Genomic DNA, 24,340 nt, shown 5'->3' with positions numbered 1-24,340 from the left:
AAAATCCCACAAACTGATTTGTAGATTCAGTGGTGTCATTGTCAAAATCCCAGCTGGATTTTTTTTTTCCAAGCTGGATTTTTTTTAAAAGAGATTAACATTAATCCTAAAATCCATATGGAACTATAAGGAATCTAGAATATTAAAAAAAAAAACAGCTCCTGAAAAGGGATAAAGTTCTAAAACTCATATTTCCTCTTTTTTCCCCTTGACACAATGTCTTTTTTTTTTTTTTTTTTTTTTTTTTTTTTTTTTGGTTTTTTTGAGACAGGGTCTCCCTGTAGCCCCAGATGTCCTGGAACTCACTATGTAGACCAGGCTGGCCTCAAACTCACAAAGATCCTCCTGCCTCTGCCTCCCAAGTGTTGGGATTAAAGGCATGCACCACCACACCCGGCTAACGTTTTACTTTTTATTTTTTTTAATTAATGTGTATGTGTGTGTGTGTGATCGCATGTGTCTGCGTGGGTATGAATATATGCCTGCATGTATGTAAGTGCACCCTTGTCCTGCAATGCCCATGGAGGCCAAAAGAAGGCGTTGGAACCTTTGGAACTGAACTTATGTTAGCTGCCATGTGGGTGCTGGGAACTGAACCCAGGTCCTCCCCTGCTAGTGCACTTAACTGCTGAGCCATCTCTTCAACCCCCAAACTTCAAAATTTTAATGTCATGCTTTCTGTGATAATCCCAATTGAAGTTTTTTTATTCCCCCCTCCTCCCCTGCCCTCTTCTCCCCTTCTCTCCTCCTTTCCCTTCCTTCCTCCCTCTATGCCCTCCATGCTGATCTTGCACTCAGGGTCCCAAATGATTCTCTCATCATAGCAACCCCAGTAGCTGGCTGGGCCCCCAAGGATATGTCATCTTCTCCTGGGCTGGGTATGGTGGTGTACACCTTTAATCCCAGCATTTGAGTGGCAGAGGCAGGTGGATCTCTGTGAGTTCTAGGCCAGCCTGGTATACATAGTAAGTTCTAGGCCAACCAGTGCTAAGGAGTGAGAGACCCTGTTTCAAGAAACAAAAACCAAACAACAACCAAAAGCTGTCATATTGGGTTGGCAAAATGGCTCAACAAGTAAAGGCATCTGCTGTCAGGCTTCAATGGCCTGAGTTAAATCCCCAGGACCCCGCATGGTAGAAGAGAGAACCAACTCCCATAAGCTGTTCTAGGACTACCACATGTGCCTCCTCTCAAGAAAATAAACAGCTGTAATAAAAATTATTTAAAAGCTGCCATCTTTAAGAAAAGAAAAACTTATTTATATGTGGTTGTGTTTATTGGAATTATATTTACATAATTATAGAAAACACAGTAAGTAGCAAGTCACCTCTGCTATCAATGGTCCCTTCAAAACCATTATATGAGCCCAATGATGTCCTATTTTTTATAAGGATTTATTTATGTGTATGCGTGTTTTGCATGTATGTATATAAGTGTAACACATGTGTTCAAGACCTGAGGAGGTCAGAAGAGGGTGTCAGATCACCTGCAACTGGAGTTACAGATGGTTGTTAGTCACCATGCGGGTGTTGGGAACCTGAACACAGGTCCTCTACAAGACAAGCAAGAAAAATGCTTAACCATGGAGTCATCTCTCCAGCCACAGGAATAAGGATTTTTTTTTTCTTCTTTTTGAGACAGGGTCTCCCTGTAGCCCCAGCTGGCCTAGAACTCACCATGTATGCCAGGTTGACTTCGAACTCACAAAGATCCTCCTGCCTCTGCCTTCCAAGTGCTAGGATTAAAGGCATGTGCTGGCTGAAATAGAATTTTTTTTTAAAAAAAGGTTTTCTGTGAGTTCTCTATAAATTTTCACTCCTTATATGTAATAAGGTAATTTTTCTAGAGAATTATACTTAAATTTTCACAAAAATTTCCAATAATCCATTTAGAATTTGAGCATCTCTGCGAGGTGTAGTGGTACTCACCTTTATTCCCAGCACTCAGGAGGCAGAGGCAGGCAGATCTCTCTGAAATCGAGGCTAGCCTGGTCTACATAGGAAGTTCCAGGCCAGATGGTACTACAGGGAGACGCTGTCTCAAACCACCCCCACCCCACCTTGGAAAAATGATTTTGACCATCTCTTTAGATGCAATTTAGTCCATAGATATTGATCCATAATTAATATAATGGTGCAGGTCTCTTAATTGTCAAAAAAAGATTCAATGGGCATTTTAATATAATACAAATTTGTGACAGTCGGAGGATGTCATACCAAGCTGAATGTCACAAACGCTCTCATTAGTTAAGCGTGCAAGTCTAACTTATCATAAAGAATGCTGCATCTTCAATAATTTCAACTCTTAGCACGTTTTACTATCATGACTGGCAGGACGGCTCGGTTCAAGCTGCCTGTAAGGGTAGCTTCTTATTCTTGGTTAGCTAGAGTCAACAGAACAAATGCTAATGGATTGATTAGCTGGTTAAATATTTGCTGTGCACTTGGTTCCACAGAACGCCAGTATATTGAAGCCTACAACTGAGGGTCCTGAAGGTAAAAAGAGTCTGTGTTCTCTAGTATCTTCCAGTTGAGTTCCTTTCAGTACATTCATAAATGCATTTACTACTTATATTATTAAATTCTTATTATAAAAGAGACTGAGCTGAGTAGGTAACCAAATCTTGCTTCCCCAAAAAGGCACTGTATAATTTCGATGATTAATGAAACTGACATAATTTCACCGGGAACTCCATCTAGACCGCGAGGAAGCCATACTTCCCAGGGCTCTCAGCTGTGTTTAAGAGTTTCACGCTAGAGTCGGGGGCGCTCGCTACAGAAACCACAAGTTCCAGAATCCCACCGGGACGCCAAATCCCAGAAATCCACGCGGCAAAAAGCCATCCAGGATGCGGAGCAGGGCGCTTTAGATGCAACCAAGTGGGAAAGCGGGGGTGGAAGCCCAGAGCATGTGTGGCTTACCGTCCCCACTGTTCAAAAGTTGCAGTTCAAAGGACACACTTGGAGTTTCCAAAGTAAATATCCGTAGAAGGCCCCATTTCGGCACGTCTAATCGTATGCACGATGGATCCCGTTTCCTCTGCTCTTCTCTCCTCCCCCGTAGGGATGGTTCAGTCCGGCGCGGCGACCTCCGGGGCTCTCTAGCGCCCGCCCAGCCGGGGAATGCGGCCTCGAAGCCCCGCGGTGGGAGGAGCCTCGGTGGGGAGGCGTGCTGGGCCCGGGCGGCGGGAGGTACGGCACGGTTCCGGGCGTCCGGGCTCGGGGACCTTTCGTCGGCTCCGCGGCGTGGCGGGCAGGGCGGCGAGGCGGGCGGCCGCGGCTTCCCGGCAGGCTCGGGCGGCCGAGTCCCTCGCGGTCCTCGGCCTCGCGCGGCGCGGCGGGGGAGGGAGGAGATGCCGACCCAGAGGGACAGCAGCACCATGTCCCACACGGTCGCGGGCGGCGGCGGCGGCGGGGACCATTCGCACCAGGTCCGGGTGAAAGCCTACTACCGTGGGTGAGTGTCCGGGGGCAGCGGGCGAGGGCCGCTGGAGCGAGCCGGCCGGGCTGGATCCGGGGGAGGCGGGCGAGGGCCGGGCCGACGGTCCACCGCTGCGGGGACTGGAAACGTGCTGACGAGCGCTCTGCAGCCGCTTCTGGTGCATTTCGAGTAGAGGATTGCGAGGGATGTCTGCCTCGGCGTTCTGATTGCTGTGGCTTCCGAGCCTGGACGGCTTCAGTTTGGCTCCTTTGATTTCCCACAGGCCTCGAGCCTGTGATTTTGTAAATCAGGGTTATCTTCTTCAGTGTGGCAGAGTTCATGAAGTGTACCTGAACTACAGTCAGATACCCATTCCGGGAGTTAAGAGTAAAGTCGAGGCTTTGAGACTGTGCATGAGATACTTGGGTATCGTCAGAATTAAGTGGCAACTGTGTTGGTGAACATTTTGGGAGCTTTTCTTTGGCTCTTGTCTTTTTTCAAGGAGCACTCGATGGGGCGAGACCTTGCCAGGTGGGAAGAGGAAGACCCGTTTAAATTCTGTGATCTTTACTCATGATTACCTAAGGTACACATAATGTGGCTGCCAGAAATACTCCAGTTCTGAGATGATTGTGTCAAATCATATTCCATCATCGCTTGTCACGAAGTTCTCCCCTTCCTTTGAATTCAGTTTGTGGTTTGAGATAATTACATTTAGGAGGCTTAGTAAGGTGAAAGGCTAGCGGAGCATAAAGGTCGGAGAGTAGGAATGAACAAAACCCAGCTGCTTTGACCTCTTATGTCGGCAGAAAGAAATTGCTTTAAAAACGGGAGGTACTACGAGGTAAAACTGCCCTGCATACTTTTACATTCCCAGAGGATCAGCGAAGACAGCAGATGTTCAAATTGCCTCTTTTCATTTCAAGGAAAACAGAAGCCCTACACGTCTTGTTGATTACTGTGAGGACTTAGACTCTTTGTTGTCTTTCTTTTAACATTGACTGTATTTAGGACTAATTTAGAGGACTTGTGTTGGACCACGTTATTTTTACTTAAAACATAGGAAAAGGGGTTTTGGTTTTAAAACAGTTGCAATCAATGGGTTTCTCTTTCTTTAAATTTTTTTTTTTTAAGTTTGTAGTTGTCATAGGTGCTATTTTGGCCATTTTGGTTACTGGTCAGCCATGAACTTTGAAGACTTAGAAAGATTAGAAGAACACACAATACCCCTTCTCCCGGGGAAAAAACAAAACCCCACCACCTTTCTGGTAATTTGAGAGATACTTCACTTTGGAATGTGTTCTGTTTTATGACATTGACAATCCATAGGCTCTTATTTATGTGTAGAGAATGAAATAGAGTGGATTTTTAAGAAGCTGTTTGTTGCCAGTTTAACAAACTAGCATTCAGTGTGAATCTTTGCACAGTAGGAAAGTACAGATTGTACAGAGGTATAAAATAAAGTATCCCATCCCTTGAGTCATTTATTTGTGCTTCTTCTGAAGGTTGCATTCATTGCTTTAAAAGTTACATTCATGTTTCTTGTGTCATCTTTAGATAGTATTTATTGATTACTTCTGCTGAAAGATGAAAATTTGAGTGCACAGTATCTTCTGCCTCCTGTCCTCTGTGCCTCTCAAATTTTTTTTTTTTTTTTTTTTTTTTTTTTTAAGCGGGGTCTCACTGTAGCCCCAGCTGTCCTGAAACTCACTATGTAGACTAGGCTGGCCTTGAACTCAGAGATCCGCTTGCCTCTGCCTCCCAAGTGCTGGGACTACAGGCGTGCACCACCATGCCCGGCTCAGATTTGAGTTTTTAAATTACTCTTTTTAGTTCTCTTTCTGGCTTTCAATAATGTGAATTTTTTTACTTAGCCTCCAGTGATTCAGTGAAAGATCAATGAATTAGTGCTTCTCCATTTTCCAATTTTAAAATTAGGTTGACAAGTGTAAGGCACATCATTGAGTATCATTGTAAACTTCTTTGGAAAGAAATCAGCGCACCGCACTCTAGGAATGCAGATAATTCCATAGAGATCATCTTGATTTATTGCTCCAATTGTGAAAACATAAAACAGATGAGAGTAACAGGACTTTTTAGTATTAAAATTTCCCAGAGATTCTCTAACATTGTTTTTTAAAATGAAGGAATTTTGCTAAAACAAGACACAAATAACCCCATGCCCTGTAGTGCTTTGTAGTCAGCAAAAGTGTCCAAATAGACCCTTTTTTTCCCCAAGCCTCCTCTAAAGACATCAGCAGCACTCTAAACTGTACCAATTTCTATCCTCTGAAATTAGATCTGTTAAGATTATATGTTTACTAACAGTAGTCTAAACCAAGTTATAGTGTAGTCAGCTGCTCCTTAATACAGATGAAACTGAAGTGAGTCACTGGGAAGGATAGTTAATGGACCAGCTGGCTGACTAGAATCCCTACTCCATTAGAAAGTAGATAGTCCTTTTATACTGAGAAATAAATCAAGGATAGTTTTCATTCAAAAACATTCTGAGCTGGGGGAGGGGGGGCTCTTACTGTGTAGCCCTGGCTAGTCTGGAACTTACAGTGTAGAGCAGGCTGGCCTCAAACTCCTGAGAGTGCCTGCCTCTGCCTCCCATGTCCTGGGATTAAAGGTGTATACCACCATATCTGGTGACCTTTATCTAGTTTTTAAAAGGGGACTAGGGAGATTTGGGTGGATCTGAGAGGAGGTGAAGGATGGCGTTTGAATACCGTCTAAATAATTGTACGAAATTCTCAAAGAATCAATAAAAGTATTATTTTTAAAAAGCTCTAATCCCCACAAAAAGGGGGTGGCAGGAGATCAATAGTACCAAGAATTTGGTTTTACTGGAGGCCTACTAGGGAGTGCCTGCCTGATGGTCTGCACCCTTCTTTCCCCAACGTGGGAACTCTACAGTGAGTGGCCTCTTCAATGATTGTCTAGTGCTTTTTAGGAGGAAGAGAAACAGGTTTTGTTGGTTGGTGATAGATTGCCATTGTGTGTGCTTACCCTATATAAAGTTATTTGTGGGAAAGTATTTAACCAGCTAATGTCTGGACTGCTCTTTTTTTTTTTTTTTTTTTTTTTTTGAGACGGTCTCCCTGTAGCCCCTGATGGCCTAGAACTCACTATGTAGACCAAGTGGGCCTTGAACTGACAGAGATCCCCCTGCCTCTGCTTCCCAAGTGCAAGTACTGGGATTAAAAGCATGTGCCCCCAAGCCGGCCTTTTTTTCTTTTTTTTTTTTTTTAAATTAATATTTTTATTTTATGTGAATGAGTATTTTGCCTGCATGTATGTAAGTGTACCCATGTCATGCAATGCCTGCAGAGGACAGAGGGTGTCAGATCCCCTGGAACTGGAGTTACAAACAGTTGTTAGCTGTCATGTGGGTGCTGGGAATCAAGCCCAGGTCTTTGAAAGAGCAGCAAGTGTTCTTCCACTGAGCCATCTCTCCAGCCCGAAGACTGCTTATTTCTTTCTGTTGTGTATCTGTGGAAAATTTGTCAGAAAGCTTGTAAAAGAGTGCTTTTTAAAAAGCTGTTCTTGTCTGATTACAATCCAGAAGATTCCTTCTGTACACATCTGGGAGTAAAAAGGAGTTGTTAACTGTCTTTGGTGGTACAGTGCATCGTATTCGGGACCTCATGCATGCAGCTACGCCTGAGCTGTGACAACAGCCCAAGATTGACTCTGCATATTTGGAATGTAAAGCTGTTTGAATTTTTTTTTTCCCCCTATAGTGAACAAGTCCTGTCAAGACTTGGTTTTATAAGTATTGCAAAATTGGGCTGGAGAGATGGCTCAGCGGTTAAGAACACTGGCTGTTCTTGTAGAAGACCTGTGTTTGAATCTCAGCACCCACATGGCAGCTAACAACTGTCCGTAACTCCAGTTCCAGGGGATCTGACAGCCTTTTCTGTCCTCCGCCAGCATTGTACAATACGGGTGCACTTACCTATACGCAGGCAATACACGTATACACATAAAATAAAAATAATAAAAAAAAATTTAAGTATTGCAAAATTATTATAGCTATTTAGTCATTGGAGCTAGGGATGTAGCCCAGTTGGTGGTGTGCTTGTCTAGCAGGCATGAAGCCATGGGTTTGATCCCTAGCACCACATGAAACTGGGCATGGTGGTTTGAGCCTGTAATCCAGTACCCAGGAGGTAGAGGAGGGTCAGACTTCTCAAGGTCATCCTTGGCTACATAGTGACTTAGAGGCCAGCCTAGGCCACTTAAGGCACTGTCTCAAAAAAAGTGGTGGGTGGAGGGGGGTAGTAGATGGCTGGGCTAATGAAAAAAATAGGACACAATGCCTTAGTGGAAAAGAAAAAACACCCACAGAAAACTTGCTGAGAAAAATTGCTTGTCAGCACTGACGCTGAGAGACCCAGGAGGCCGAGATGACCACGTGCAAACTAAAGTCTGAAGAAGCAGCTCTGCATAGAAAACTCTCCCCTTTCCACCTCACCTCCAGTCTCTGTAGCCAAGGCTGGCCTCATACTTGCTGTGTAACCCAGCCTGGCCTTGAACTCTCCATCCTCCTATGCTGCCTCCTACTCTGTTTTTCCCCCCTCTTTCCTCCTTCCCTCCCCTCTCCCTCCCTCCTTTTCCCTCCTTTCTTCTGTCCCGCCCCTTTCTCTCCCTTCCACAGGGTCTCATGTAGCCCATGCTGGCATCTAACTCAGTAGCCAAGAATGACCTTACATTTCTTAGGCTTTTCTTTTTTTGAGACAGGGTCTAGTGGGATTGAAGGTGTGTGCCACCCAGAGTTGTTATTTTTAAGCCCACTTTCTGTTTATGAAAATCCGAAATTGCCAGGGCTGAAGGGATGGCACAGAGGTTAAGAGCACTGACTGCTCTTGCAGAGAACCGGGGTTCGATTCCCAGCACCCACATGGCAGCTAACAACTGTCTATAACTCCAGTTCCAAGGGATCCAGCACCCTCTTCTGATCTACACAGGCACTACACAACATGGATGCCCTTATGCATACGGAGGCAATACATCCATACACCTAAAATAAAAAGAAGTAAAAAATATTTTTAAAAAAGAAAAAAATTGCCTTGTGACTTTGTTAATTTTTAAAGTTAGCATTCAAAAGAATTCCCCCATTATGGCGTTGTCACAGGTGTATGGCGTTGTCATAGGTGTGTGCCATCACGTTCTCCTCTGAAGAGTCTCCCTTTCTGCTTCTATGTTGCGTAATCCTCTTTTTTCCCCTTCTCTCTTCCTTAAAGTCACATCCTCCCCTCTCATGGTTCCCTGTCTGCTTCCATGACTCCCACCCCCAACACCATCTGCACATATGTAAATTATAGTCTAGATTATGCATGTGAAAGAAAACATGAGGTATTTGTCTTTCTGAGTCTGGCTTATTTCACTCAATGTAGCTCGCCAGCTCCATGCATGTTCCTGAAGATGTTATAATTTCACTTTTCTTTATGGAGGAATAAAATTCTAATTTGTATGTGTACCACATTTTCTTTATCCGTTCATCCCTTGATGGACACCGAAGCTGGCTCCCTTTCTACCTCCCTCCTTTCCTTTTTCCCATTGCTTTTCTTTCTTTTTTTAAAAATCGATCTGCTGTGGTGGCACACACCTTTAATCTCAGCACTCAGGAGGCAGACCCAGGTGGACCTCTGAGATGGAGGCCAGCTTGGTCTACCATAGCAAGTTTCAGGCCAGCTGGGGCTACAGGGAGACCCTTACTCAAAACAGAAAAAAAAAGGGCTAGAGAGATGGCTCAGGGGTTAAGAACACGCTGTTCTTGCAGAAGACCCGGGTTTGAATCCCAGCACCCCCATGGCAGCTCACAACTGTCCGTAACTCCAGTCCCAGGAGATCTGACAGCCTCTTCTGACCTCCATGGGCATTGCACACATGGGTGCACTTACCTACATGCAGGCAATTTTTTAAAATATTATTTATTATTATCATCAGTTGTGAGCTGCCAGTGGGTGCTGGAATTTGAACCCGGGTCTTCTGCAAGAACAGCCAGTGTTCTTAACCTCTGAGCCATCTCTCCAGCCCCTCATTTATTTATTTTTATTTTATGTGTTCAAATGTTTTGCCTGCATGTATGTAAATGCACTTGGGTTGTACAGTGCCTGTGGAGGCCAGAAGAGGATGTTGGATCCCTGGACCTGGAGTTATAGACGGTTGTTAGTTGCCATGTGGGTGCTGGGAACCAAACCCTGGTCCTCTGCAAAAGCAGCCAGTGCTCCTAATGGTTGAGCCATCTCTCCATTTTCCCCTGGTTTCCTTTTTTTTATTTATTTTTATTTTATGTGTATGAGTGTATTGCCTGCATGTAGGTAGGTGCACCCAGGGAGGTCAGAAGAGGGCCTTGGATTCCCTGTAACTGGAATTACATATGGTTGTTATCTGACATTGGGTGCTGGGAATTGAACCCAGATCCTCGGTAGTGCTCTTAGTGCCCCTAGTCCACCATTTCTTAACTGATGTGAATAGTGTAGTGAACGTATGTGCAGCTATCTTTGTGGTTTGTTGACTTAGCCCCTTTTGAGCTATGGCCAAGAATGACCTAGCTAGGTCATATCCTGCTTCTGTTTTTAGTGTTTTGAGGGGCTGAGGCACTGGCGTGAATGGTAGCCATACTAGTCCATGTTCTGACCAGCAATGTACAGGCTTCCTCCCCCACTTCCGTGACAACATTGTTGTCACGTGTTTTCTAGATGACAGCCATGTTAACTGGGTGAGGTAGAGTCTCAAAGTAGTTCACTTACATTTTCCTAATGGCTAGATTGTACATTTTTCATATATTTATTGGCCTTTTTATTTTTTTTGAGAACGATCCAGTTCATTAGCCCATTTATTGTGGGTTTTTTTTTAAGTTTATTTTTTGCAGTTCCTTACATATGCTAGATGTTAATTTCCTGTCTGTATATTCAGCACAGATTTTTTTTTTCTATTCTCTAAGCTGTGATTTCACTCTGGTGATTGTTTCCTTTACTGTACAGAAGCCTTTTAATTTCGTATATTCCTGCTTGTCAATTATTGGGAGTATTTCCTGTGTTTTTGGAATCATTTTCAGAAAGTCCTTTCCTTTGCCTATATTTTGAAGTGTTTTACCTGTGTTTTCTTCTACAAATTTCAAAGTTTCAGGTCTGCATGCAAGGTGGGGTTTTTTTGTTTTCTTTTTTGTATTTCCATATGAATTTCAGGATTGTTATTTCTAGTTTTGTGAAGAGTGTAACTGGAACTTGATAGAAATTCTGTTCAATCTGTAGATTACTTTTGGCATCTCCACTGTCTTCACATTATAAATTCTGCCAGTCCGTCAGAATGGAAGTTCTTCCCAACTTCTAGTGTGTTCTTCAGTCTTTTTCTTTACTGTCTTTGCATTTTCATTGAAGAGGTCTTTCACGTCCTTGTTTATTCTTAGGTTTCTTAGGTTTATTTATTTACTTATTCAGAAGCTATTGTGTATGGGAGGGTATTTTTTCCTCTGATTTCTTTCTGGTCAAGGTCATTGGTAAATAGAAAAACTCCTGATTTTGCTATTTTGATTTTTGTTGTTGTTGGTTTGTTTTTTTTTTAATGTGTATGAATGTTTGTTTGCATGTATGTATGTGCACTGTGTACATTCACAATGCCTAGTGAGGCCAGAAGAGGGCGTCAGATCCCCTAGAATTAAACATTTGTGAGCTGCCATGTAGGTGCTGGGAACTGAGCCTGGGTCTTATAAAAGAGCAGCAATTGTTTTTATTTTTTTTTATTTTTTTGTCTGTCTGTGAGACAGGAACTCACTGTGTAGACCAGGCTGGCCTTGAACTCATGGACATCTGCCTACCTCTGCCTCCTGAGTGCTAGGATTAAAGACATTCCACCTCATGCCTAGCTCAACAAAGTGTTCTTCACCTCTGAGCCGTCTCTCTAGCCCCTGATTTTTTAAAATTGTGCTCTTTTGTTGACAGTGTTTATCACTTTCTGGTGGAAACACTATAGTGGGTACACTCTGATGTACTGCCTTCCTGCCATGGCACTTTTCTTTCTTTCGCTCGTCCTGTGGCTCTACCTGAGACTTAATACCATATTGAATAGGAACAGTAAGAGTGGACATCAGTTCCTAAGTTTAGAGAGAAGCTTTCAGTGCCACCCCCCAGTACAATATTGGTTGTAGGTTTGTCATATTTAGCTTTTTAAAATTTATATATGTGTGTCTTAGTTTGTTTCTCCATTGCTGTGACAAAATACTCTGACCAATATCAACTTGGGGAGGAAAGGGTTTGTTTTATCTTACATCTCCTGGGTCACAGTTCATCAGGGAGCCCAAGGTGGGAACTCAGGGTAGGAACCTGGAGGCAGGAGCTGGAGCACAAGCCATGGAGGAACTCCGCTTACTGGCTTGCTTCCCTGGCCCCTGCTCAGCCTGCTTTCTTATGCAGCACAGGCCCACCTGCCCAGGAGAGGCACCACCCACAGTGGGCTGGACTCTCCCATATCACTCATCAAGAAGATGCCCCATAGATATGGCCAGAGGCCAGGAAATTCCCCAATTGAGGATCCCTCAATCCAGGTGTGTGAAGTCTATACTAAAGCTATCCAGCACAATGTATGTGTGTGTGTGGTATATGTGTATAATGTATGTATGATCTGAACTGAGAAGATAAGAGAAATTCTTTTGGTTCTTCTGTCTTTTTAAGCCTTCCTGTATAGTCTAGCTGGTGGACTGTTTAGAGATGGTGCTATTAGGCTGCTGAGGAGAATGTATGTTTCTTTTCTGTTGGATAGAATATTCTGCAGGTCTGTAAAGTCCATTTGATTGGTGGTCTAGCTTAACTCTGAAGTTTCTTTGTAGAATTTCAGCTTGTTCAAAGATGAGATTGAACCCTCACTGCATCAGGACCTCTTTGACCTCTTATGCCCTTTAGTATCCGTTCTGTGAATTTGGAAGTCCTACTATTCAGTGCATGTATGTTTACAGTTAAATTTTTTTTGAGACATGGTCTCAGGTATCCCAGGATGGTCTCAAATACTGATGCAGCTGAAAAATGACCTTCAAGTGATCCTCCCACCTCTACTCCACCTCACCCCCTCACTGCCCAGTGCTGGAATTACAGGTTTATGTGGTGTGCTGGATAGCTTTAGTTGTCAACTTAACACACCTAGGTAGAGGGAGCCTCAATTGGGGAATTGCCTCCATTGGACTGGCCTGTGGCATGTCTGTGGGGTATTGATATTTGAGTGCTGTGGGAGGGCCCCGCTGTGGGCAGTGTCACCCCTGGGCAGGTGGTCCTGTATTGTATAAGAAAGCAGGTGCTTTGAGCAGGGGCCAGAGGAGTAAGCCAGTAAGCAGCATTCCTCCATTGTCTGTGTTTCAGCTTCTGCCTCCAGGTTCCTGCCCTGAGTTCCTACTTTGGGCTCCCTGATGAACTATGTATTATGACCTGGGAGATGTAAGCCAAATAAACCCTTTCCTTCCCAAGTTGGTATTGGTTAGAGTGTTTTGAAACAACAATTGAAAGCAAATTAGAACATACGGTCAAACCCAGGGTTGTGTTTTTTTTGTTTGTTTGTTTGTTTTTTTAAAATCTTTTAGCCTACCTGGGGCACATGCCTTTAATCCCAGCACTTGGTAGGTAGAGGCAGGTAGATCTTTGTGAGATAAAGGCCAGCTTGGTCTACATAAGTTTCAGGTCAGCTGTGGCTACAGCGAGGCCCTGTCTCAAAAAGACACCCCCCCCAAATCTTTTATTTTACTTATTATTGTGTACGTGTGGATGGATAATGGGGGACATGGGACATGCTAAGGCAAGCTTGTGAAAGTCAGAGAAAAACTTTGTGGAGTCAGTTCTCTCCACCTTTATGTAGGTTTCAGGGATTGAACTCAGGTCATCAGGGTTACTCAACAAGCTCTTTTTATATGCTGAACCATTCCAGATATCTGTCTCTCTTTTGGTCCTTGCCATTGACCAGATCCCTTAAATCTCTGAGCCGTCATTTCCTCACCTGCACAATGGGTGTATTGGTGTGTATGGGTGCCCTCAGAGGCCAAAGAGGGTGTTAGATCCCCTGGATCTGGATTTGTAAGTGGTTATGAACTGCCTGATGTTGGTACTGGAAATTGAACTCCAGTTCTCTGAAAGAGCAGCATGTACTCTTAACCACTGAGCTATCTCTTCAGCTGGAACCCAGGGCTTTGTTCCTGCTAGGTAAACATTGCACTGCCTGAGCTACATCCCAGCCCTGCTATGTCTTCTTGACGATTTGTTCCCTTTCTTAATTTGTGGTAGCCTTTACTGCTCCACTTTCACTTTGAAGTCTACTTTGTCTGCTATCAGAATAGTTCTGCCCACTTGTGTTGAGCTTTCATTTTCTTGGTAGATACTTGACTCAGTCTGTGGGCGTCTTGGTATACTCACTGACCTCAGGCTTGTGGCTGTCAAGCTCCAGAGTTCATCTCAGTTGGTGGAATCTGCTCCTAGGCAGAGAGTCGAGCCACTGTAGAACCTTGTGCTGCCTGCACTTGTCAGCATCCAGCCTTCCTGCCCTCCACAGCTGCCTGCTGGGGCTGGGGTATGGGCATGGCACATTCCATTCAGGCTCTCTGACTTATGGTTGTCCCAGTTCTCAGGTCTAGGTCCTTGGGTAGCTCAGGATTAAACAGCAAATTCCCTCTGCCCTCCAAATCAGAGAAGAAGAGAATGGGATTTCTCTGTACGTCTCACCTACCTCACCTGAAGCCTGTTTGAGGCTATGAGCCAGGGCTGTGGGCTTGTCTCCCTCATTCTGTCCCCCTCCCTCTGGGCGGCTGCACTTTTCACTTTTCTCACACTTTTCTGCTCTTCTCTCATTACCTTTGCCACTGATTCTTCCCCTTAACTGGGTCTCAGCACCTTTTACTGCCCAGACTGTTCTTTCTTACGCTGATTCTTCCCCTTAAACCGGGTCCTAGCACCTTTCAGTCTGTCATCTGACCTGAAAGTTGCTAGTGACCTTTTTTTTAAATATTTCATTTATTGTTTTTACTTTATGTGTATGAGTGTATTGCCTGCATGTAGGTAAGTGCACCCGTGTTGTGCAGTGCCCATGGAGGACAGAAGAGGCTGTCAGATCCCCTGGAACTGGAGTTATGGACAGTTGCTAGCTGCCATGTGGGTGCTGGGATTTGAACCCAGGTTTTCTGCAAGAACAACCAGTGTTCTTAACCACTGAGCCATCCCTCCAGCCCTGCTAGTGGCCTTTTTAAAGAATGATTATTAATTTGAGGAGTGCTGCTTTGAAACTTATCTATGACTTGTTATATGATGTCTTTCCCTCTAAAACATTTGATGTAATGTTTTTACCATCTCTGGGTAGAACTCTCTAGACCAGTTATTGTTGACAAGTACAATCAGAATAAAATAGGATTTTAAACAATCTATTTCAGAAGAGAACTTTGTTGAAATAGCAGAATGGGTATACTTTAAAATAGTGTTGGCTGGGTGTGGTGGCGCACACCTTTTACAAGGCAAAGGCAGACAGATCTCTTTCTGTAAGATTGAGGCCAGCCTGGTCTACATAGTGAGTTCCAGGACAACTGGGATTGTAGGGAGACCCTGTCTTTAAAACAACAACAGCAACAACTACAACAAAAAAACAGAAAGTCTTCAGGAAAGCTTCAGATTTTATATTTTAGAACATTCGTGCACATTACTTGTTTTGTGCCTTCAGAATGTAGTGTCTTCATTTTCAGCTCATTTTAACGTGGGCACCGTGATAGGGATCTGGTGATTGTGGAGTGTTAAGAGCATGATACTTTCCCAAGCAGAGAAGTGTTTATATAAGCTCCCTAAATGCTTTAGTTCCTGGAACTTAAAGAATGGTAGTTGATAAACTTCCTCCTTCATTTAGTCTCTTAAGGAAGTACGTACTTAGACTTTTTAATAACCCACAGGCATTTGAAAAATATTTTAGGAGGTGCGTTGGTACATACCTGTAATCCTCCCACTTGGGAGACTGAGGCAGGAGAATAGGATCAAGAATTCAAGGCTAGCTAAGCTATATAGCAAGAACTTGTCTTAAAAAACAAAAGATGAGGGCTAGAGAAAGGGCTCAGAGGTTGAGAGTACATCTCGCTCTTGTAGAGGATCTGGGCTCAGTTCCCAGCACCCACATAGAACTGTTTGAAACTCCAGTGTCAAGGAATCCTACACTCTGTTCTGGCCTTTTCAGACATTGCGTGTACAGGTATATTTATAAATATGTGCAGGGAAAACACTCTTACAGATAAGAAAAAATAAAATAAAAAATTTTTAAAACCAAGAAAAATAATAGCTTATTTCTTTATGTTCTGCGAAGTTTTTTTTTAAGCTCTTGAAGTTTCTGAAAACTCTTATTTGCAGGTACATGTGTATTAACTATAATCCTATGTGGAATTTAATAAGGAAGTCATATTTTGATGCTTTTTTTTCCTTTAAGAAAAACACACTTCAATTTCATTCCTTTCCTGAGTACTTCATAATTATCTTCCAAATCCACTTATCTGGTCCAAGAATACAATCCCTTATTTCTTTAATTCCCCCATCGAAGTAAAACATCAGAAAAAGAGCACACGGAAATAAGATTCGGGGCATCTTCACTCAAACTCCTGTGGTATCATACATAGCGCCAACCAAAGCTCGATGGAGTGGGATTGAGTGCCAACTGGTATGGACTGGAGGAGCACGAGGCAGCTTTACCTCTTGATGCTGATACTTTTTAAAATGAACATAACTTGCTTTGAATAAAGATAACTTTGATTTTTTTTTCTTTGACACATAAATTCTTTAAAAATTTTTTTTTTGGTTTATTTTTATTTTATGTGTATGAGTGTTGTGCCTGCATGTGTGTAAGTGCACTCATGTCATGCAATGCCTGTGGAGGTCAGAAGTGGGCATCGGATCCCCTGGAACTGAGTTAAAGATGATTGTTAGCCGCTGTGTCGGTACTGGGAACCTGAACCTGGGTCCTCTGCAAGAATAGCCAGTGCTCTTGACTGTTGAGCATCTCTCCAGCCTGACACAGAAATTCGTTAAGAGCCCTTTCTTTTATTCTCTTCTACTTTAATCCCAAAATATGGTCCAAATGTACTCCTCTCAGCCGTTACGATCTCCTCCTAATTACCTGGAAGGTGCTTTGAAAGAATGCTTTGAGGCAAGCAATTCTGTTTTATTGCTGTTAGAAGGAACTACTTCCCATGTATATTTTCTTCTCTCTTTTTTTTTTTTTTTTTTTGATCTTTTTGAGACAGGGTCTCCCTGTAGCCCCAGCTGGCCTGGATTCACTATGGAGAACATGCTGGCCTTGAACTGACAGAGATTGTCTGCCTCCCTAATGCTGGGATTAAAGGCATGCACCACCATGCCCTTTCTATTTTTTTTTAAATTAATACTCTTTTACAAAAAATAATGAGAATTTCATACATGTATATAAGGTGTTTTGATCAAATCCATGCCCACTCCCTCCCCTCCAACTCCTCCCATATCTCCCCATCACTTTTTTCTGATAACTTCATGTACTCTTCTTTGATTTACTTTATTTTTTTATGGGGCTTTTGGCTACTCTAATGTTCCCCCTTAGAGGTAACCCTAAAATCTTTTAAGGATTAGATAAAAGCGCCCAAATATTTTTGACATTTTTGGCCTTTGGAATGGAGTAGGTTGCTAAGAAGCCAAAGGACATTGTGGGTTTTAGCCAAGAAATTTGCTTCTTTTCTTTTGGTTTTTTTTTTTTTTGGGTCTTTTTGAGACAGGGTCTCCCTGTAGCCCCAGCTGTCCTGGAACTCACTATGTAGACCAGGCTGGCCTTGAACTCACAGAGATCCGCCTGCCTCTGCCTCCCGTGTGCTGGGGTTAAAAGTGTGCACCACCAAGCCAGGCTTCTTTGGGGTCTTTTTATCTTAACTGCCTAGCGAATTCCTATCTCCTCTTCTTATCACACCATCTTCTGAGGAGGTTACCCAAATTGCCAGTTGGGAATCAGGACACAGACCACTCTGGCTTCTTCCATGCTGAACAGACACAGGGTGAGGCAGTTGGAGTACACCTTCAGTGGGTCTATCTAAAAGACTCCAAAATTGCATAACTCTTAATCTCTAGAGGGAGAAAAGAAAGTCCTTGAATCTTTAATAGGAGATGTGAAGGAGAAGTAAAGGCAAGAGTTATTATTACAAGTTCTAGATAGGGAACTAGAAAAAAGAACAAGGCAGTTTTCAAATGTTCATGAGAGTCCACTGGAGTTTCTTGACAAGGGCTTCCAAAAGCATCCCTCTATTGGGTTCCTCTTCATTTTTTTTTTTCTCTTCTTTTCTTTTGTCAAGGCTGGACTCTAGAGTGATGGATTCAGGATTTACTTTCAGGTATTTTGATAGCTGTTGGAGTGGTTAGAATCAGTGTCAGTTCCCTGTCAAAGGCTTTGAATTTTTAAAGATAGGTTTTTGTGTAGCCCAGGCTGGTGTTGAACTGGCTATGTAGCGAAGGATGACCTAGAACTTCTCTGCTGCTTCTGTCTTCATCTCCAAAGTGCCAGACTATAGGACTGTGCCACCATACCTAGTTTATATGGTGCTGGGGATCTAAGCCAGGGTTTTGTGAATGGTAGGCAGGCACTCCACCAACAGAGCCACATCCACAGCCTCTAAGTTTAAAATGTTTTATGAAACTTATTTTTAATTTGTTTTATCTGTGTTTAATTTGAAGATAAATTATAATGAAATACCCTTCCATGGTAAAGAGATTAATATTCTCTGCCATTCAGAATGCTTTGGGATAAAAGCATGTTTCTTCTGTTCGCAGTCTTTCCCTCAGCTCCGAGCTCTGCACCCTGGGTTAACCACTTTTCAAGTTCAGTTGTGTTTTATCGTGTCTGTTGCTCGATAAGAAAGATGGAGAATTTAGCGTATTCTCTTTACCCTATTTAATTCTTTTACATTTGCCGCTTAAATTACATGTTTCCCCCAAATTTTTAATTTTAATTGTGGTTGGTTAAAATAATAACATGAAAGTTACCATCTTAATCATCTTTAAGTGTACAGTTCAGTAGAATTAACTGTATTCAAATTGTTGGGTAGCCAGTCTCTAGAACTTTATTAAGTTGGTAAATTAAGACCATATCCACTTAAACAATTCCCTACCTCTCCTTCCTCCCAGACCATGATAAGTACTGTTCTACTTTCTGTTTCAGTTAATTTGACACTCTAGATACCTTGTTAGTAGAGTCATACCATGTTTGGTTTCTATGTGTATATGGTCACTCTCTCTCTCTCTCTCTCTCTCTCTCTCTCTCTCAACATCTCTCAGGCAGGTTTCTAAATTACTATATAGTAGAGGTTGACCTTGAACTTCTGATTCTCTTGCCACCACCTCTTGAGTGCTGGGATTGCAGGTGTGTGCAACCAAGCCTGGTTTATGCAGTGCTGGGAATCAAGCTCAGAGCTTATAGGCTAGACAAGCCTTCTGAACTGTATCCCTGGTTCTGTATGTGTTTGACTTGCTTATTTTACTTCATATAATGATTTCAAGGTTCTCCTGTTGTATCATATCTGAATTTCCCTCCTTTTGGAGGCTATCTTTATACCACATTTATCTTCACCCATCTGTGGATGGATGCTTGGGTTCCTTCCACCTCTTGGTGGTTGTGAGTAAAGCTGCTCTGAATACAGATGTGCAAATATCTATTTTGGATGTATACCTAGAAATAGAGCTGCTGGGTCATGTCAATTCTGTTTTTGATTTTTCGGGGAACTTGCATAGTGTTTTCCATGACTGATGCACCACCTTGTAATCTCATCAACAAGGTAGTAGAATTTTTGTATCTCCATGTGGTTAACCCACAAGTAGCCTGTTTCCTGATGGCAGCCATTCTAATGAAATTTGTAGGGGGTTTTAAAATTTGTCAGAGCTGGAGAGATGGCTCATCCCAGCACCCATATAGCAGCTAACAACCATTCTTAACTCCAGTTCCAGGAGATATGACACCCTCTTCTGACTTCCGTGGGCATTGCACAACATGAGTGTACTTACATACATGTAGACATAACACTTATACACATAAAAATAAATAAATTTAAATTTATTTGTATGAGTGTTTTGCCTGCATGTATGTTTTGCCTCCACATGTGTGCAGCACCCACAGAGGCCAGGGGAGGGTGTAGGATCCCCAGAACTGGGGTTAAAGTTGGTCAGTTTTTAGGTACCATGTGGGTGCTGGGAACCAAACCCTGGTTGTCTACAAGAGCAGCCAGCTCTTGACTGCTGCACCATCTCTCCAGCCCTAGAACCTTATGGTTTTGATTTTCATTTCCCTAATGACCATCATTTACTATTCGTATTGGCCATTTGTATCTCCTGGATCATATGTGTTCAAATCATCTTTTGATTATGTTTAATTGGATTGGTTCCCCCCTCCCCTGCTTGTATTTTTAAATTATTCATTTTAGATAGTATATTGACTTTGAACCAGGAAGAAGACATTTCAGGTTTGCACTTCCACTTTCTTTACATCTTGATTTTTCTTGGTAAGTTTTACATTGTAGAGCTTTATCACATTATCCTATTCTTTAGTTCATAGTTTTCTCTTTACATGATTTTTTAAGTATAGTGAATGATGATGTTCAACACTTACAAAGTGAGTGCCATGTGGTGAGATGCCATGCTGAGAGAAGAATGCAGTTTTGTAATAGTAAAGCCTCTCTAAGAGATTCCTCTTACCTTGGCTGATTTCAGTTGGTATGTGTTCCTGGTCAGATTATCCCATCTGATAACAGTCATCCAGAATTTCTTATGCTTTTTGGTCTGCTTCTGGTGCTTTTTTAGTTTACTCTGGCCTTGCTAATTACCATTTCCATTTTCTGTCATCAGTGGACTCTAAGGGGGAAAAAAGAGATAGATGTGTACCCTTTACCTTAAACTAGATGCATCCATATGTGGTTGGTAAGTTAAGTAGAACACACATTGTCTAGGAGGCATGTACAGGCCAGCCTAATCCAGACAGTTCCTCACTGATACTCCCTTCCCTTGTGATTCTACATTATGTCATAGTGACAGTTGGACTAACCATGTCACACCTGTCTAGGGACATTGTCTTTCACTCTATAGTGTATAAGCACTCGAGTTGAAAGCCGAGCAAGGGCATGAACTACATGAGCTCTATAAAACCTTTAGTACACTGCAGCACATGGAGACTGACGTGCAGATGTGGCTGCTGTGTGGGGTCAGAGTGTTGAACGCCTTCCCAGGGCTGCTTGGAGGAAACACTAGGCTTCTACTTCAGAACATTCTTTAACAGTGGTGGAAGTTAGAGTGACTAGCTGCTTGTTAAATTTATTTAAACTGTTCATCTGATGCTGATTCAAAGAAAATATGCATTAATATGCACAGTTTACGATTTATTCCTTACTAGCACACTTTCATTAGAAACATGCCTTTTTGGGGGGAGGATTACCTATGTTAAAGTAAGTCACTTTAAAACTCTTTTTGGAACACTAATTCTTTTGGGGAAAGTTGAAAATGAGGTAAGAGGTCTAGAATTCATACTATAAAAGAATGGTTAGCAGATTTATGGTGGTTAATCTGGGTAAGTCAAAGGGGGACGGGGGATGGAAGGACTATCTTAGCTGAAGGGTAGACTTGTAGGGGAGAGGAAGCTGAGTCTGAGAATTGAAACCAATTTCAGTTAAATAGAAGGCAGATGCTTATAGACAGTGCGACCTCTGCAGAGTTAGAAGGCCTCCCAGAGGAGTTAGAGCAGTGAGGGTGGCCTCTTAGTGACAGACATTGAATTAAGACTCTCGTAAATCAAGTATTGTAATTTCAGTTCATTTAATATCGTGATTTTGTTTCATTAATTTAATCTTCACAGAGACAGTTTACTGGAAGTAGTACATGTTGCTGCACAGAATAGCTGCTCTGTCACATTGACAGACATGTAGAACATTATAACTTTAAACCTTCTCAAACACAAAACCTTTTCTTTTCCAGGGATATTATGATAACACATTTTGAGCCTTCCATCTCCTTTGAGGGCCTTTGCAGTGAGGTTCGAGACATGTGTTCTTTTGACACTGAACAGCCATTCACCATGAAATGGATAGACGAGGAAGGTGAGTGGTAACAAGGGGGCTGCTGCCTGTGTGAGCGTTTGATTTAAGATAAGCAAAAGTCCCAGTCAGTTTAAGGGGAGAAGATACAATAGAAATGTAACGCCATTCTTTTATTTTATTATTTTAATGTGTATGAGCATATTGTCTGCATGTATGTAAGGGTACCCATGGAGGTCAGAAGAGGGTGTTGGATCCCCTGGAACTGGAGTTACAGACACTTGTTAGCCACCATGTGGGTGCTGGGAATTGAACCTGGGTCCTTTGCAAGAGCAGTCAGTGCTTTTAACTGCTGAGCCATCTCTCTAGGCCCCTGTAATGCCATTCTTAAGTATTTAAATTAGGATACAAGATTTAAATCAAAGAATATAATCTTTTTGCCTCTTTTACTTCAAAATAAGGAAAAATTAATGGCCCTTTTTTTTAGCAGTTAAGGTAAATATTTTATCAGTGTACGTTTTAGCTTCATATTGATTATAAATGTTTTATATTTTAATGTACAAAATTACCTGTTTTTACTGAATATACCTTAAAGAAAATATTATAGAATCAGTCAAGTCACAGTGATGGTGATAACTTTACTATAGAGTGATGTCAGAAACTTGATATTGTAGTGACATGCACTAAAAGCATTTATGGAATATCCTCAAACTTAAGAGGCTCATTTTGAGTTGGTATGTCTGTAACAAATGTGATGAATTCTGGGACACACTGTTTAGGGCCATGGAGAGTGCAAAGAAGCAGCACTCGTATCTGCCTGACACAGCACTGAACTGAACCTGTCAACAAAGAGTTAAGCCTTTTTTGAGGTGGTGAATGAGGAGAAAACTTTAGGCTGAAGAACAAGAGAACAGAGAACCTGTGTGGTGGCACATACCTTTAATCCCAGCACTCAGGAGGCAGGCAGGTAGAGCTCAGTGAGATTGAGGCCAGCCTGGTCTACATAGTGAGTTCCAGGCCAGCTGGGGCTACAGGGAAGACCCCTCCCCCCCAAAAAAGGAAAGGTTCAGAGACTTGGGTCTGCTCCCAGCACTCAGGAGGCAGAGGCAGGTGGATCTCTGAATTCGAGGCCAGCCTAGTCTACATGGTGTGTTTTAGGACATCATAAACTGGGCTACATAGTGAGATGCTGTCTCCAAAAATTTTTTAAATTAAAAGATAGAAAAGGCACACTCCATAAGAAAAACCTCAAGGGTGGGTAAGGGCAATATTCCCGAAAACTAATTGTAGGTAGTGGTAAAGTATGAACTTGGACTAGAGCCTTACTGCTCAAGAGTTGAATATATGGAACTTTTTAGAAATGGGGGCTTTGAGTCCCCATCACAGTCCACTGAGTCAGAGTCTATGTTTTAACTACATCCCAGGTAAGTTAGGGGAATATTAGAGTTGAGAAGCATAGGTGTAGATCTTGGAAGACTAAACCACATTAGATTTTAATATTTATGGAATAGAGTTCATTTTCAACGAAATGCTCATAAAGTGTGGTTAAAAGTTAGTTTAAATACAATTATTTTTGTAGAATTTTTTAAAATTTTTGTACTAATAGAATTTTATTTTGAGGAACATTAGGATGTGTAGCTCAGTATTTGGGGGTCATTTCTGTGTCCTCTATTGTGAGGCGCTCTGGAAAGACATTATCCCAGTTCTTAGCCATAGGTAAACTCACATGCATGTTCACTTTTAAAGTTTCTCTAAAGCAATGTGTTCATTGTTGGGGGTGGTAGTTGAGATACTACTTAAAAAAGAGGCCCCCTCTTTGACCTTTTTGTTCTCTCTCACTAACTCCATTTGAAAGAGAAGACCCACTGGTCCCAGCTCAGTATGTATCCTAGATATTGTTTGTGTATACCTCAGTAAATTATATGCTAGCACACTATCATTAATGTCCTAGTTTGTTTCTTCATTGCTGTAACAAAACACTCTGACCACCAGCAACATGGGGAGGAAAGGGTTTAGTCAGCTTACATCTCTCAGGTCACAGTTCATCAGGGAGCCCAAGGTAGGAACTCAGGGCAGGAACCTGGAGGCAGGAGATGAAGCACAGGCCATGGAGGAATGCTGCTTACTGTCTTGCTCCCCTGGCCCCTGCTCAACCTGCTATCTTATACAATACAGGCCCACCTGCCCAGGGCTGGCACCACCCACAGTGGGCTGGGCCCTCCCACATCACTCAACAATCAAGAAGATGCCCCATAGACATGGCCACAGGCCAGTCCAACGGAAGTAATTCCCCTGAGGCTCCCTCAACCCAGGTGTATCAAGTTGACACCAAAGCTATCCAGCACAATTAGTAAAAATACACATCTCAACTTGTGCATTATTTCCTTTACAGTATGTATTGGCATCTTTTTATTTCATCATCCATTCACATCGTTACTGGTTAGTGTTGCATTTCATGGGGCTTCGTGATGGATTTCATCCTTTACTGATAGGTGTTTGGCCTGTATCCAGTTTACCACTCTAAGCAGTATATAGGGAACATTTCTAAATGTGATTTAAGTCACATAGAGCTTGGTGACAAATTTGCAGAGTATGCAGGTGATGAAAATTTGTTAAAAAAGTTAAGGAGGCAAAGGCAAACAGATCTCTGAGATTGAGGCCAGCCTGGTAAGGATGCGAAGTAATGCATATGCTTAATTTAGCTATTCCATAATGTATGCATGTATTAAAACATGTAGAACACTCAACTGTAAATATATGCAGGTTTTCTTTGTCAATTTAAAATTTTTTAAATGTTAAACTAGTTTATCATACAACTACAGTGCATGAGAGAATCCCTCCACTGCTGCCCCCCTGCACCTTGGATAGTATGGGTTAACACTTGTA

At 42.4% G+C, this 24,340-nt stretch overlaps 1 protein-coding gene across 1 annotated transcript in view; it reads left to right on the top strand.

Annotated features, from left to right (window-relative positions):
* Positions 1–3,113: 3,113 nt before the first annotated feature.
* Positions 3,114–24,340, top strand: part of Prkci (protein kinase C iota) — a 69,407-nt gene continuing 48,180 nt past the window's right edge. The window contains exons 1-2 of the mRNA XM_008830114.3: positions 3,114–3,456; positions 21,396–21,517. Of these exons, the coding sequence (XP_008828336.1) occupies positions 3,353–3,456; positions 21,396–21,517 (226 nt within the window). The 5' untranslated portion in view covers positions 3,114–3,352. The remainder of the gene's footprint in view (positions 3,457–21,395; positions 21,518–24,340) is intronic.

Source organism: Nannospalax galili, unplaced genomic scaffold (genome assembly GCF_000622305.1).
Source record: "Nannospalax galili isolate Female #2095 unplaced genomic scaffold, S.galili_v1.0 scaffold33, whole genome shotgun sequence".
NCBI lineage: Eukaryota > Metazoa > Chordata > Mammalia > Rodentia > Spalacidae > Nannospalax > Nannospalax galili.
This window is presented reverse-complemented; position numbering and strand designations above follow the sequence as displayed.